This window comes from Lissotriton helveticus, chromosome 7, assembly GCF_964261635.1.
Source record: "Lissotriton helveticus chromosome 7, aLisHel1.1, whole genome shotgun sequence".
NCBI classification, from domain to species: domain Eukaryota; kingdom Metazoa; phylum Chordata; class Amphibia; order Caudata; family Salamandridae; genus Lissotriton; species Lissotriton helveticus.
Window position 1 is genome coordinate 136,740,548 of NC_136068.1, and position 13,523 is coordinate 136,754,070.

At 40.4% G+C, this 13,523-nt stretch overlaps 1 protein-coding gene across 1 annotated transcript in view; it reads left to right on the forward strand.

The window, feature by feature from the left end:
- The window catches only part of LOC144768237 (bactericidal permeability-increasing protein-like), a 145,561-nt gene that overhangs the window by 55,480 nt on the left and 76,558 nt on the right, over positions 1-13,523 (forward strand). Inside the window, exons 5-6 of the mRNA XM_078651744.1 lie at positions 5,216-5,371; positions 5,458-5,521. Coding sequence (XP_078507870.1) covers positions 5,216-5,371; positions 5,458-5,521 — 220 coding nt within the window. The remainder of the gene's footprint in view (positions 1-5,215; positions 5,372-5,457; positions 5,522-13,523) is intronic.

Here is a 13,523-nt window from a genome sequence, read left to right on the forward strand (position 1 = left end):
TTTTGGAGTAGGCGCCTCAGCCTCTATATAGCAGCATGTTCATCATCTGCGCCTATCCACACCCTGGTAGGATGGTACCACCAGGACGGACTCAACCATAAACAGGAGTTCTTACATAAATCACCATTGGATTTAGCGGACATTCAAAAAAATGTAGTTTAAATGTCTCAGGGTATACACAAGGGAGTTTCCTTTATTAGTAGAGCCCCTCGGACACAAATAAAAACAAGTCAGTGGGTCTATCTGAGTATCAATGACTCAATCACCCCTATAAAATCCAACATGTTTTGGCAGCATTTAAAGCCCGTACGGGTCTGTAGCCTTTGTCAGGGCTGTCTCTCCCCTCAGCAGCGATCGTGGCCGGGAGAGACAGGTCGGAAAAGCAGGCACCACAGCCTTAACACATGTTTGACTACAGGCGTGTGCCTCCTCCAGATGCGCATGTTCCCTGAACCACCCAGAATCTGGGTTTTCCCCTTGAAATTGTTCAAAATAAAGGGGAGAGATTTAAGCCTCCTATGTACACATAGTACTACCAACTAAATATGCAGGGACGGTGATTGGATCATTGATACACAGATAGACCGGCTGACTTGTTTTTGTTTACGTGACTTTCTTCTGCATCCTTGCTTTAAATTCAGTGTCCATTTGTGTGTCTTAGGCTCCCATCCATGCAGATTGTTAGAATGCAAATTTAAAAAACTGAAATGTTGTTTAGTAGGGTTCACTGATAGAATATTGATGCCCCAAATATCCCCATCCACGAATATCGATGCAAAAATATTGATGTAAAAAATATAGATGTACAAAATATCGATTTTTTAATTTAAATAAAAATTAATGTTAAATATATTAAATAATACACTTAACTTAAAATAATATTTAGATGTAATATACATGATAACAAATATAATAAAATCAAATAAATTAAAACATTTAAACATACATATATAAAATGTAATATATATATATTTCCTTTAAAACAATTAATAAACTATTAATTCTAATTAATTTTATAAATATATAAACATTTACAAATAAATATATATATATATACATTTACATAAACTTATAACATAGAATCTAATTAAAAAAAGAAATATTATAAATTAGAACATTAAAATATTTAAGTCTTTAAAATTACATTTTGCACTCCATTGAGTGCAACAGTAGGGAAGTGTTGGGTAGTGAAGGGGTAAAAATGACTGTTCCCACTCCAGTGAGTGCAACAGAAGGGTAAGTGTTGGATAGTGGAGGGGTAAAACGTAATATTCCCACTCCAGTAAGTACAATAGTAAAGAAAATGTTGGATAGCGACGGGGTAAAAATTACTATTCCCACTCCAGTAATTGCAGCAGTGGGGAAAGTGTTGGATAGTGGAGGGGTAAAACTTAATATTCCCATTCCAATGGGTGCAACAGTAGGGAAAATGTTGGGTAGCAGAGGGGTAGAAATTACTATTCCCACCCCAGTGAGTGCAACATTACGGAAAATGTTGGATAGCCAAGGGGTAACACTTACTATTCCCACTCCAGTGAGTGCAACAGTAGGGAAAGTGTTGGATAGTGGAGGGGTAAAACTTAGTATTACCACTCCAGCAAGTACAATAGTAAAGAAAATGTTGGATAGCGGAGGGGTAAAACTTAATATTCCCACTCCAATGGGTGCAACAGTAGAGAAAATGTTGGATAGCAGAGGGGTAAAAATTACTATTCACACTCCAGTGAGTGCAACAGTAGGGAAAGTGTTGGATAGCGGAGGGGTAAAACTTAATACTCCAACTCCGTTGAATGCAACAGTATGGAAAATGTTGGCTAGCGGAGTGGTAAAAATTACTATTCCCACTCCAGTGGGTGCAACAGTAGGGAAAGTGTTGGATAGCGGAGAAGTAAAACTTACTATTCACACTCCAATGAGTGCAACAGTAGGAAAAGTGTTGGATAGCAGAGGGGTAAAACTTTATATTCCCGCTCCAGTAAGAACAGTAGTGAAGAAAATGTTGGATAGCGGGGGGGGGGTAAAAATTACTATTCCCACTGCAGTGAGTGCAACAGTAGGGAAAGTGTTGGATAGCGGAGGGGTAAAACTTAATATTCCCACTTCAGTGAATGCAACAGTAGGGAAAATGTGGGCTAGCGGAGGGGTAAAAATTATTATTCCCATTCCAGTGAGTGCAACAGTAGGGAAAGTGTTGGATAGCGGATGGTAAAAATTTATATTTCCACTGGAGTCAGTTCAAAATTAGAAACAAACAAATTACCAACACAAAAGATTTAAAAAAACAAAAAATAAAACATATATAAAAGTTTTAAATATTAAAAAAGATAGAAACAGAATAGAATGATAAAAAGATCTAACAAATACCTAGAAAGAATATTTAAAAAAATTCAAAAATAATTTAAAAACAAAATAATATTTTTTAATAGAAAATGTTTATAAACAAAAACATTAATTATTACATAAATGTAATATTTTTTATTTCCTACCCCATAACACCACACAATTCACAACACACATTTTTTTAAATGTACCACCATAATTAACATAATTAATTATCAATTAAACAAATATGAATTAAAAAAAATAAACACTTGCCATAAATATTTATCAATTGATACGTTAATATTATTAATCAACTCATTATTAATTAATTAAATATAAATTATTTTCCACCCTCTACCACAGTAAACACCACAACCCACACCTAAAAATCATTACACAATTTCCATAACTAATTTTACATTAATAAATTAATACCATTTACAACGTATGAATTAATTTAAAAGAATTTACTTCCCACCCTTTAGCCCTCTAAACCCCACAACTTACATCAAAACTTATTCACACAATTGCCATATTTTAATTTTAATTAATTAATTAGCATTCATTAAAAAAAATGTATTAATTATTTATAAATAAACTAGTTCTCACCCTATTCTCCTATAAACCCCACCACCCACTGCGAAAGAAATGACACAATTAACATAATTAGTTTCAAATTAATTAATTAATAATAAACAACCAATTAATACATATTTAATAATAAAATAACTCCCACAATTAACACTATAAAATATGAATAAAATAAATATGAATAATTAAAAAATATTAATTTATTTATTATAATTAAATTACATCCCACCCTAGTCCCCTATACACTCACAACCCGCTCCTAAAAAAAGACACAATTAACATAATTGCCAATTAATTAATAATAATGTACAGCTAATTAATTAATAACTAATAATACATTAATTCCCACAATTAACACTATAAAATCTAAATTAACTAAATACTAATAAATAAAATTTTATAATTAAATTACTTCCCACCCTATTCCCCTATAAACCCACAACCCACTACATAACTTTAAAACGTAAAATTTAATTAAAATAAAATAAACAAATACTAATAATGTAACACATATAATAAAAAACAAAACACATTCTTATACAAAAAAATAGATCACATACTTTTAAAATACATACTAAAATACATAATACTAATTAAAACATCGATATTTTAAACAACTATATTTTTGTAAATTATATTAACAACTTGGATATTTCCAAAAACGATATTTCTTACTTGGAAGTCGATATTTTTGACCACAATATTCTTCCTGTCGATATTTCTGTATTACGATATTTAAAACTCGATATTTGTGTATGTCGACATTTCAAACTCGATACTCTGTCTGTGCACCCATGTTCCGACGTTAAAAATATTGTATTACAATTTTCAAGAAAAATACATCACACAAACTACAACTATTTAAGAGTAGAATTCAGGCAATGAAAATGCCAACAATACATATCATATGAATTCATATAAACTAAAAGAGCCCTCATTATTATTAGTTACCTATTGAGTAAAATACCAACTAGAGATAATTAAACAGAAAGTCTAATACTAAAATAAAACACAATAAATCTAACACAGAAATATAAACCTAATTATGATCAATGGTCATCGCAAAGCGTACAGACCTTATGGATTCCTGTCCAATGGATGATTTCTTTGTTTGGTTAAGGGAAAGATTTGCACATTTCCTCGCAGGTGTTATGCAATTCCTCAGGAATGAATAAATAAAAAACAAATAATCTTCCTGATTGCTCTTCCTTATGATCCTTTTCGGGTCTGACAGATTCATCAGTTTCACACAGAGGTAACCTAGCCAACTTCTCCTAATAAGAAGATGGTTATCTCCATAATGGTGGGCACAGAGATTATCTCAGAATGCAAGGGGTCTTCAGTTTCTGGTGCACTTAATCAATCAAAGTTGAAATGATTATTAATGCTGTTAATTGTGCTCAAATACTACAGGTTGATAGAAATTCAATAAAACCACAATGTATGTTCAACAAAACTGTGAAATAAAATAGTTACTCCATTTAGATCACAAAACTCTACAGGTATCAAAGTGTAAGTGTACATTATCTGTATGAACAAATGTGGAAACAGTAAATGTACTACTGTTTTGCTATCTTTTGGGCTGTAGTAACTTTAGAAGTGTGGTTTGTCACTAGCAGTGGTCTCACTCTTTTGTGGGTGGGTGTCTATATTAGCATATCCATCCCTAAACACCCTCCTTACTCTATTTTCTAATCACTCCCTCTTGTCCATCTCACTTTTACACCTACATTGTAGGTGTACGTGTGCAGAGAGCACCACATAGAAAAGATAGGAGAAGGGTAGGCAGAGGTGTCCCTGTGTAGGTTTGTGAATAACATGTTGTAGTACGTTAGTAGTACTAGTGTATTACTACTTTATGTACTTCATGTACTACAAATTGCATTTTGAAACTAGGTCACATTGAATTCTATACATACAAGTCCTACCCTTGGCTTTGTTCAGCCTCCTTCAACCAGACCTTCAGGTATTGGCTTCAGATATTGTTTGTAACATCTTACAGCAGCTCACAGGATTATTTTAGCCTCACCTTCATTCTATTGACTAGTTGGTTTATCTCTACTTCTACATTAGAGTGAACAAGGATCTATTTTATATCTGAAAAGTACACCTTTTTATTATTGTTTTGCACTGCAGCCGGCATTTCTTTTATTGCTTTATTGCTTTGTAAGTGCCTGTGTGCAAGTGATAAACTGATTGGCTTTGCCAAAGCTTGTCTTTTAATAGCCAGCCACTTTTTTGTGGGGCGATGGGAGTAGTTCAGTGACAGTTATTTGCTACTTCCCTTCTCTTTTACCTGCAGGAATCCTGGTGGCTCTTTTGATGTTGTTGTGAATGGCCTGTCTATATCATCGGTTGTTGGGACAGCACGCGATGACTCTGGGCGCCCTTCGGTGAAGGACGCCGGCTGTAGCACCACCATTAGGGAGCTGAGCATCACATTCACTGATGGCCTGAGGTAAAGTGCATAAATTGGACACATCAGACTTCCCTATGTGCTTGTGTCTCACATACCTTAAGCTTTCTGAATCTCTTTTTCTGCAGCTGGCTGTACAATCTGTTCAGGAAGTCGCTAGAGAGACCCATGCGGGATCTTCTCATCTCAAAGGTAAGTCACATCCACAGTTATTTCCTCTTTGTCAGAAAGAAGCCCACACTCACTGGCTCCAAATACAAACTTTTGGCTGCTTTATTGTTCCAGTATATCAGCTCATAAAGTGCATGTGGCATCATTCAGTGTTTTCCATGCACTGTACTGGTTCAAAAAGATTGCCCACAATTTTCCCCCTTAAAGTTCCTATTATAAACAGGAAATTATAATACACCAGTTTTATGCACAATTGTGCTCATTTAAACAATGTGATATTTTTCAAAGACTAGCCGCATTGTACCTCAGCATTAGATTGCACTTATGTGTATTGGCCCCAGTGTGACCGCCATTGTTGCCTTCTTCAGGCATTATTTAAAATATACACACATATGTGTGTATATATATCGATATCTATTATGCTCCTCTGTCCGCCATTAACCCCCTTCACTCTCGGCTGGGTGCTGCGAGCGCGGTGACAGACTCCGCGCGGATTCAACCTCCAAAGATCACTCGCATTCAGCATAAGTGCAAAAGCACTCGCAGGAACGTGACAGCCCGACGCGTTTTGGCTTGCCGCCTTTCTCAATAGTGATCGGCGCCGAATTGAGGCAGGTTTATAAAGTATGAAGCATACAACATAAACACAAAACATAAACAAAGGACACCCAGCTTACTTCGCAAAGGTGTCAGCCATTACTGAACATGCAAAATAACAGGCAGTAACGTAAGGAGTCAAACCACAGCATAAATCTACTGCTGAACATTTGACCTGTGAGTATACATTACTCAAAAAACATAACGCCCTGGATGGGCCTAGTAACACATGGGCCACAAATACATACTAAAGATAAATCTCTCTGCACGTGTATTGTAATGCATACATGTACAAATTGCTATTCGAAATTACTTATGGAGAGCAGATATAAAAATGAATACAGTAATGAACATTCATATACTGATAGAATAATAGAATAATAGAATGGGGAGCATTACAGATGTACGGCCATTTCCTCACCACTGCTCAGGCCACCTGGCCTTTTAGTCTGATTCTCGATGATGTGCCGCGACTCTAATCTGCATAACTGTAGGAGTCTATTCCCTCCTCTGACATCCGGTGCCACTTGATCCATACAGAAAAAACGCAAAAGATCTCTATTGCTATTGTGGAAATTCTCAAAATGCCTAGCCACTGGGTATGTGGGAAATTAATGGTACCAGCAACTTTAGTCAGAACATGTGCTATCCATGAGCTGCAAGCACTATGTGAAACAGTGCACAAGCATGATATTGTATAGGACGGTGTCCCAGCATACTCATGCAGAATCACTCACTGCCCTACTGTCCCATTTGGCCATATTGATTTGGACAGAGGGGTGCCGGTTGAGTTCACATTGCTGTAAGATCAGTATTTCCCCCATATTGCACAATGTAGTTGGGTTCCACCGCTGAGTCATTATACACGGTGTTGTCCCATGTCTTGAGTGCTTTATCATGTTGCAGACTTCATTAGTCTTTGTGATAATGGCTCACAAATATTGAGCCTCTCTACTTTGACAGTATATTTGAGACAATTTCATTCATCTTGTTGGACAACAATGAATGTTCTCCCTGAGCATAACCTTCTCCCCTTCTCGCTTACCTTGTATCTGTGCTCACCTTTTGCATCCAATCCACCATTAGATTCTCCTCTGTGCTTGGTCTCTCAAGAGAATATACAAACAACCTCTTACCAGGAAGTCACATTTGCTGGAATTTGATCTTCTACTGGGAACGGTGTCCTCTGGAGATGCATTCAATGCTGTTGTTGATCTTTACGTGGAATTGACATCCTGCATGATGCTGCCCTTGAACCCTTGATTTAGAGACTCCAAGAAGCCCCAATGGCTTGGGGAATAGCCATCCCTTTCCTGCTACGCTCAAAACGTCAGTCCTGCAGTAGGGTAATCTTAACAGCATTAAAGGCCCTCGGACAAAGGGGTGCACTGGGTCCTGCCTACACAACCACTCACAGGAATAAAAATGTTTAACGGAAAATTTGTGTTAAATTCTGGTCTGCATGAGGCCTCTATGCTCGTGGGGCTCCTGGGAAACTGCCCAGCATTCCCATGAGTTAAGACAGCACTGTCCTGCAGCAGGCTCATCTTAACAGCATTATAGGCACTTGGGCATAGGGGTACACTGGGCCCTGCCTACACAACCACTCGCAGGAATAGAAATGTTTAACAGAAAATTAGTGTTAATTTCTGGTCTGTATGAGGCCTCTATGCTCGTGGGGCTCCTGGGAAACTGCCCAGCATGCCCATGAGTTAAGAGGGCACTGTCCTGCAGCAGTTATTGTGCTGTGTTGCACCTGGGTGTCCCGATAGGTGTTGCTTCTAGTGTCCGGCAGTCCTACCCTTGGAATCTAGAACCTACCCATTTGTAGAGGCCACTACCAACGAGTGCCCTTGCATTGTAGCTTTCACAAGGTGAACTATTGCACCAACACACACACATTCTGTGAACTTGGATTATTAACTGATGGGAGAGAAAGGTGTGAACTCCCATCAAGTACATAAATCAGTTGCTTGATAATACAGTACTAATGAGAAGGCCTGGGCATACCCCTTGTGGCTTTGGCGCAAATAAACTTTTCTTCAAAGAACGGCATGTACGGAATTTAAGCAGCACCTAAACCATATTAAAATGAAGATACCAAACAATTAAATTCCCAAATGCTGAAACCCGAAGATAAATTTACCCTGGACCGGAAACAAGCATCCTGGGACCACTTTCGGGGTATCACCCCTCATTAGCCAGGCACATTTAGTCAACTGGCACAGCGAGCAAGGGACTCACGTCTGGGCATACCCACCCCACTTAGGACTGGACTATTCCCATAACAGTCAAGACTGATTTGAATATATCCTGGTCTAAACTGGGGTGGCATGGTGAGCAAAAGAACAATGGATTTAACCCAGATATCTTGTCTCTGGGTGAATGTTTGATTTGTTCCACATTCCATCCATCATTTGTGTGTCTTTTGCTTTCTTGACATAAGGGAAATTAAAATGCAAGAGTGATTGTGGCCTATATGTCTTTACATACCAATCATGTTGTACACTGGTTGGGTACAACCCAGAGGTTCATCCAGATCAACAGTTTTACCCTTATGGAGCTTGAAGCCTTTCACTGATGAGAGTTGCACGAAGTTGGATACAATGAATGTGGGGTGCTGAGGAAGTCTTGAGTTGTGGCGCCAAAAGCCCGGAATGAAACACACTTGAAAAGCATGGCCACCAATACGATTCACTACTGGGATCACTTTACCACCTTTTCCTGCTCTTTGAGTTTCATGTTTAGACTTGAAAGAAATTCTGAATATTCTCCAGCACAACTAGGCTGAGTGCTGTGATCAGTGAAGGTGACTTAGCTATTGTAAAACATTGATGCTTTCACATGTTAACAAATGATTTAGTTTAACCTGTGCTGTTTGCAGTTTAAGGACACATCCATTCAGAGATAAAATGAAAATCCTGAAACCATAAACATGCAAAAAGTGATGAGGGGAATGCTTGGAAATACCCCTGAAAGCATTCCTTTAAAATCACTCATGTGAGTAGTGTGAAACCCCATGTAGGCCCTATATAGCATCTGGCTTTTATGCAACCGGTGCACTTTCTGCACCTAATTTATGTGGTCTATGCTCAGATACTCCAGTTAGAGTTAACAATTGGTGACCATCCTTTAAGCTGGAAGGTGTCCAGCAAGCTCTCAATGTTCAAAGTTAAATATTACAGTACATCCAGTTAGAAAGAAGTAGGGTGATCATGCAAAATGATACACTTTCCCACAAGAAAGTTTGCCAGGAACACAATACTTTTTCCAAATCTATAAACAAGCCTCAGATCTGGGTAAAACTCTGCTGTGAGCTGCCCTGCAAGGAAAGTAAGCCCCAAGCCTTAGTGTGTGGAAGGAATCAGCTTCCTGGCCAGCAGGACAAGAGCAATGTTCATAAGATCAAAGCCTCTGTCAGTTTGCCTCAAAGATGTGAGCCTTCCAATTGGCCAAAACACTTCTATGTTGCACAACGTCTATGAGTACCTTGAGGTTTAATCTCTCCCAACTTACCTCATAACTAATGTAACTTTTTCGAACATGAAGGGTTTTCCACGTCACCCCTAGAGTTAGGGCTGAGGTGAATAGCTTTGAATAGCCGGGATAGTCTTTACGATTCTAGAGGTACACCCGTTGGACTTCAACTCTTATTCACATAGTCCTGTCCAGTAGTCACTAGCTCGGACAGTGTTAAGATATGTGGCTCTGAGATTTGGTACTCACCAAAGTTGTATATTAACTGCCCAATTCTGGCACTGATACTCCCCATCCAAGGACACTGCAGTAAGGAAGCGATCATCTCCCCAAAGCTATGTCTAGTAACCTGGGCGCAGACCGCTGGAGTCCAGTGTTTCTTTTAGCTCGATAGCGAGGCTTTCAGAACCCATTCCATTACCATCCATGATCTTTCATTTTTAATTCTGGCTTCTTATAGGTGGTGAGGTTTTACCTGACATAACCTTCTTCACTTTTGGATTTTCTACCACCTGAGCTCACCTTGCACCCAGGTCTAATGAAACATTTGGACAAAAGGTAGCCCTCTGTAGCAGGTTACAAGATACATTGTATCACTCTAACTGACATCCTCCCTTCTTTAATCAACACCAGCAGGCACTGGCAGAGTAAACGATTGAGTCCTAAGGCGCCCCTGGCCTTAACGTTATTTGAAGAGTAGTGTTTTTGAATTGTACGGTCTAAGCACTCAAGTTAGGTTTGGGGTCCTACCTCAGCTCCATCAGGTACTGGGATATTCTGTTTTTGGGAGGTGGTGGTATTAGCTGACCTACTTTCTAAGGTGTTTATGAAAGGTGTGTTCCTTTGGAAAGACATAGCTGGAAATGCTCTTTGTTGTATGTAATCACTTGCGTTCTACAGTATCTGAGTTAGACCGTCCAGTAGCGGCTGGTGACCGCACTTAGTGGCGCGGTGGGGGACGGATGGGGGGGACAAGCGAACAAAAAAACAAATGAAAAAATAACTTACCTGTCTGTCCTGTCACATCGCTGCTCTTCTCCTCACCAGCACATACTCCCAGAATCCCCTGCAGCTAATCCTGAAGCTGCTCTCATTCGTGAGACCAGCGTCAGGATTGGCCTGAGTGCCCTCGATTTGTGCTCCCAGGGAGAATGGGAGCCTGTCTCTGCTCTCTTCAACCCAGCAATGCTGCTAGGGTTGGGGAGAGCTTCAGTGCGCATGGCGCTTTGGCCGGCCTGAGACCACCAGCCTAACCGTCATGTGCACTGATCACAGTGCCCACCACTCTCCCTTCGTGACTGCCCCCTCCCCACGATGGCCCCGCCCCAAAGACTCACCTGGGAGAGAAAATAAAATTATAATAAACTTGATTTATTATCATTTTATTTTCAATTTTTGCCACTGCTGGTGTGGGTGGTGGGGGTGGTGACACTCCTCTGCTATAGTGGAGGAGTAGCCGCTGCTACAAACAAGCCTTTCCTGCTCACCTCTGCTACCATAAGAGAGTCAAATGTACAACGGAAGTAACCTGGGGCGATTTAGCCAATCGCAGGGTTTGCGACAACAAAATGAGTCAGTACATCTAGCCCATAGTTATTCAACTAGAGTGCAACATTACCTGAGACCCCTTGACACCAGTTCTAGGTGGCACAAACCATTATGGCTTCTACCCAGTTACCACTGTCCATAGACAGAAGGCCTCACAATGTGACATATACTTGCATGGCAAAAATGAGCACCTATGATTTGGAGAAATCTGGCCTTTTTACACATAGACCCTGCCTCTAGAGTCTGTTCCTGTGTAGCTGACACAGCTGGTGGTTGCTGCTTGTGGTGCTGTCACCCAGCTCTGCTGTGTCTGCAACCATGGGTGTCTCTTGCCCCATGCTGGGTGTTGGGCCCCTTGGGTGCTGTTTGTTCTATTACATGTGGCCTTCTCTGTGGGTGGAGGATGGATGGTCTAATATCACTGGTTACTTGTAATTGGGGGTGGCATCCAGTGTCTCTGCTTGTGGCAACCCTTAGGGTTGTTGTAGGTCTGTTTTATGCAGTTTCCATCGACTGGACATAACATGCTGGCTCCTGTTGTCCTGATGTGCTGTTGCTACTGTGTGAGTGCCTAATGCACTCCTTGGCGAATACGTACAATAATTCTGATTGGCTGGCATGTGCATGCCATGACCATTGATGAGTGCATTGTATGCCACACTCTTCCCTGCTGTTGGGCAGGTGTTGATCTTAGGTTCACCAGTTTGTCTTTGGGGTTGGCACTTGGCCCATATTTTCTTTGGAGATTTAGGCAGGGCTGTTGGAATTATGAGATTCTGATGCTGTGGAGTTTTTTTGATAATTATGGAGTTGCTACAATTGCCACATAGTCTGTCACCTGCTGCATATTTAATAGATTTTAACAAAGAAATTGCTTCAAATTGATTCAAAGTGACTAAAAAAGCAGTGGTGCACGTTGCTGCGCAGTCGAAGTCCCCCAATCAAAGATTGACTGGTCATCTTTCAGTGGCTTATTGCTGTATTAGGGTGTTAAAGTGGTAATAATGAGAAGTATTTGCTAAGGCAGTGTTAACCTTAGTAAAAATGTCAAAATAATGAAGTAATACTTTCACAAAATGTGTCACATAATGCCATATAATTTGCCTTTTGTTCTGCATAATGTCATCCCTGACACATAATGTGGTTCTCTCCTGCCAGATCATTTCAGTGGGTAAACAACAGGGAGGGACACAGGGGGGGACAATGTTTATAGGGGTCCAGTGTGCGTGTCCCATCAATCTATACAACAAAAAGATGCACACAGTTCCCCTAGGGAAGGGTAATAGCGTAGTGAAGTGAGCTGTCTTCCTCTCTTCATGGGGTACAAGGATGTTAATGTACCAAAGTGAAACAGGGAAGGGTATCCCTTTTCGGAACTAGGGATGCCTCACACAACAGGCTGGCTTAACGGCTGTTGTCATATCACCAGCTAGTCGTCTCGTGTCATCATCGGCTTCCTGCTCCAACGTCAAGCCGGCGCTGCAATGCCTGACGGGTAGCACATGGTGCTACACTCTTGTGGAGATCTTTTGTTCCTTGCCGGTGAGTGAGTGGGTGTGAGGGCCCCTAAAGTGTGAAGTAGTGAGCGTGAGTGAAGTGTGATAATAAAAAAGGTTGGTGTAGTCTACTCCATTCTCTTTATTCGTGTAGTTCACCACCTTGTTAAAACAAGAGGGGCAATGGGACTTCAGCGGTTAAGGAGGGTTAGTCCCGTTCAACCCTCATCTGTGAACAGGTCAACATGTTTCATGCCCTATTGGCAATTCTTCAGGACCTAGGGTGTGCTCATAAACTTAGTGGTAAGCCCCGCACGAGGCTGAGGTGTGTAAAGGATACAACCTGTTTGGTTGCCGACTCCAGCAGGGAGGGTTCCTGCGTCGTAGGTATACCCCTCACTGGTGGGCTTAAGTGCCCCAAGGCTGCTCCCGTGGGGTCTGCGTAGTGTGACAATTATCTCATAAACGCGGACGTGTAGCCTCTCCACCTAGTCCCACGCTCCGACGCGGTTTGTCGCGTAGAGCAGCCGTCATTAACATCCTTGTACCCCATGAAGAGAGGAAGACAGCTCACTTCACTACGCTATTACCCTTCCCTAGGGGAACTGAGATCATTTCAGTGGCCCTGATTTTAGGTTGGCAGACTATTGTGGATTTATCATCTTCCTTCCTGGGGCATATGTACCTGAGCTCTTGTGTGGTATCCCCACCCTCTTATTTGGTGCCTACACCCCATCTCACCAAAGTTCCAATTCATTTATGCTCCATGATTTTTATTGATTTTGTTACATTTCCTAACATACTTTGGCATCACTGTTGCTAGTAAGGGAGAGATAATATGCCTGCATAGATCAAATTTCACCTTCGGTTTAATAAGGCACACACTATTTCCAGATAGGCCTGTA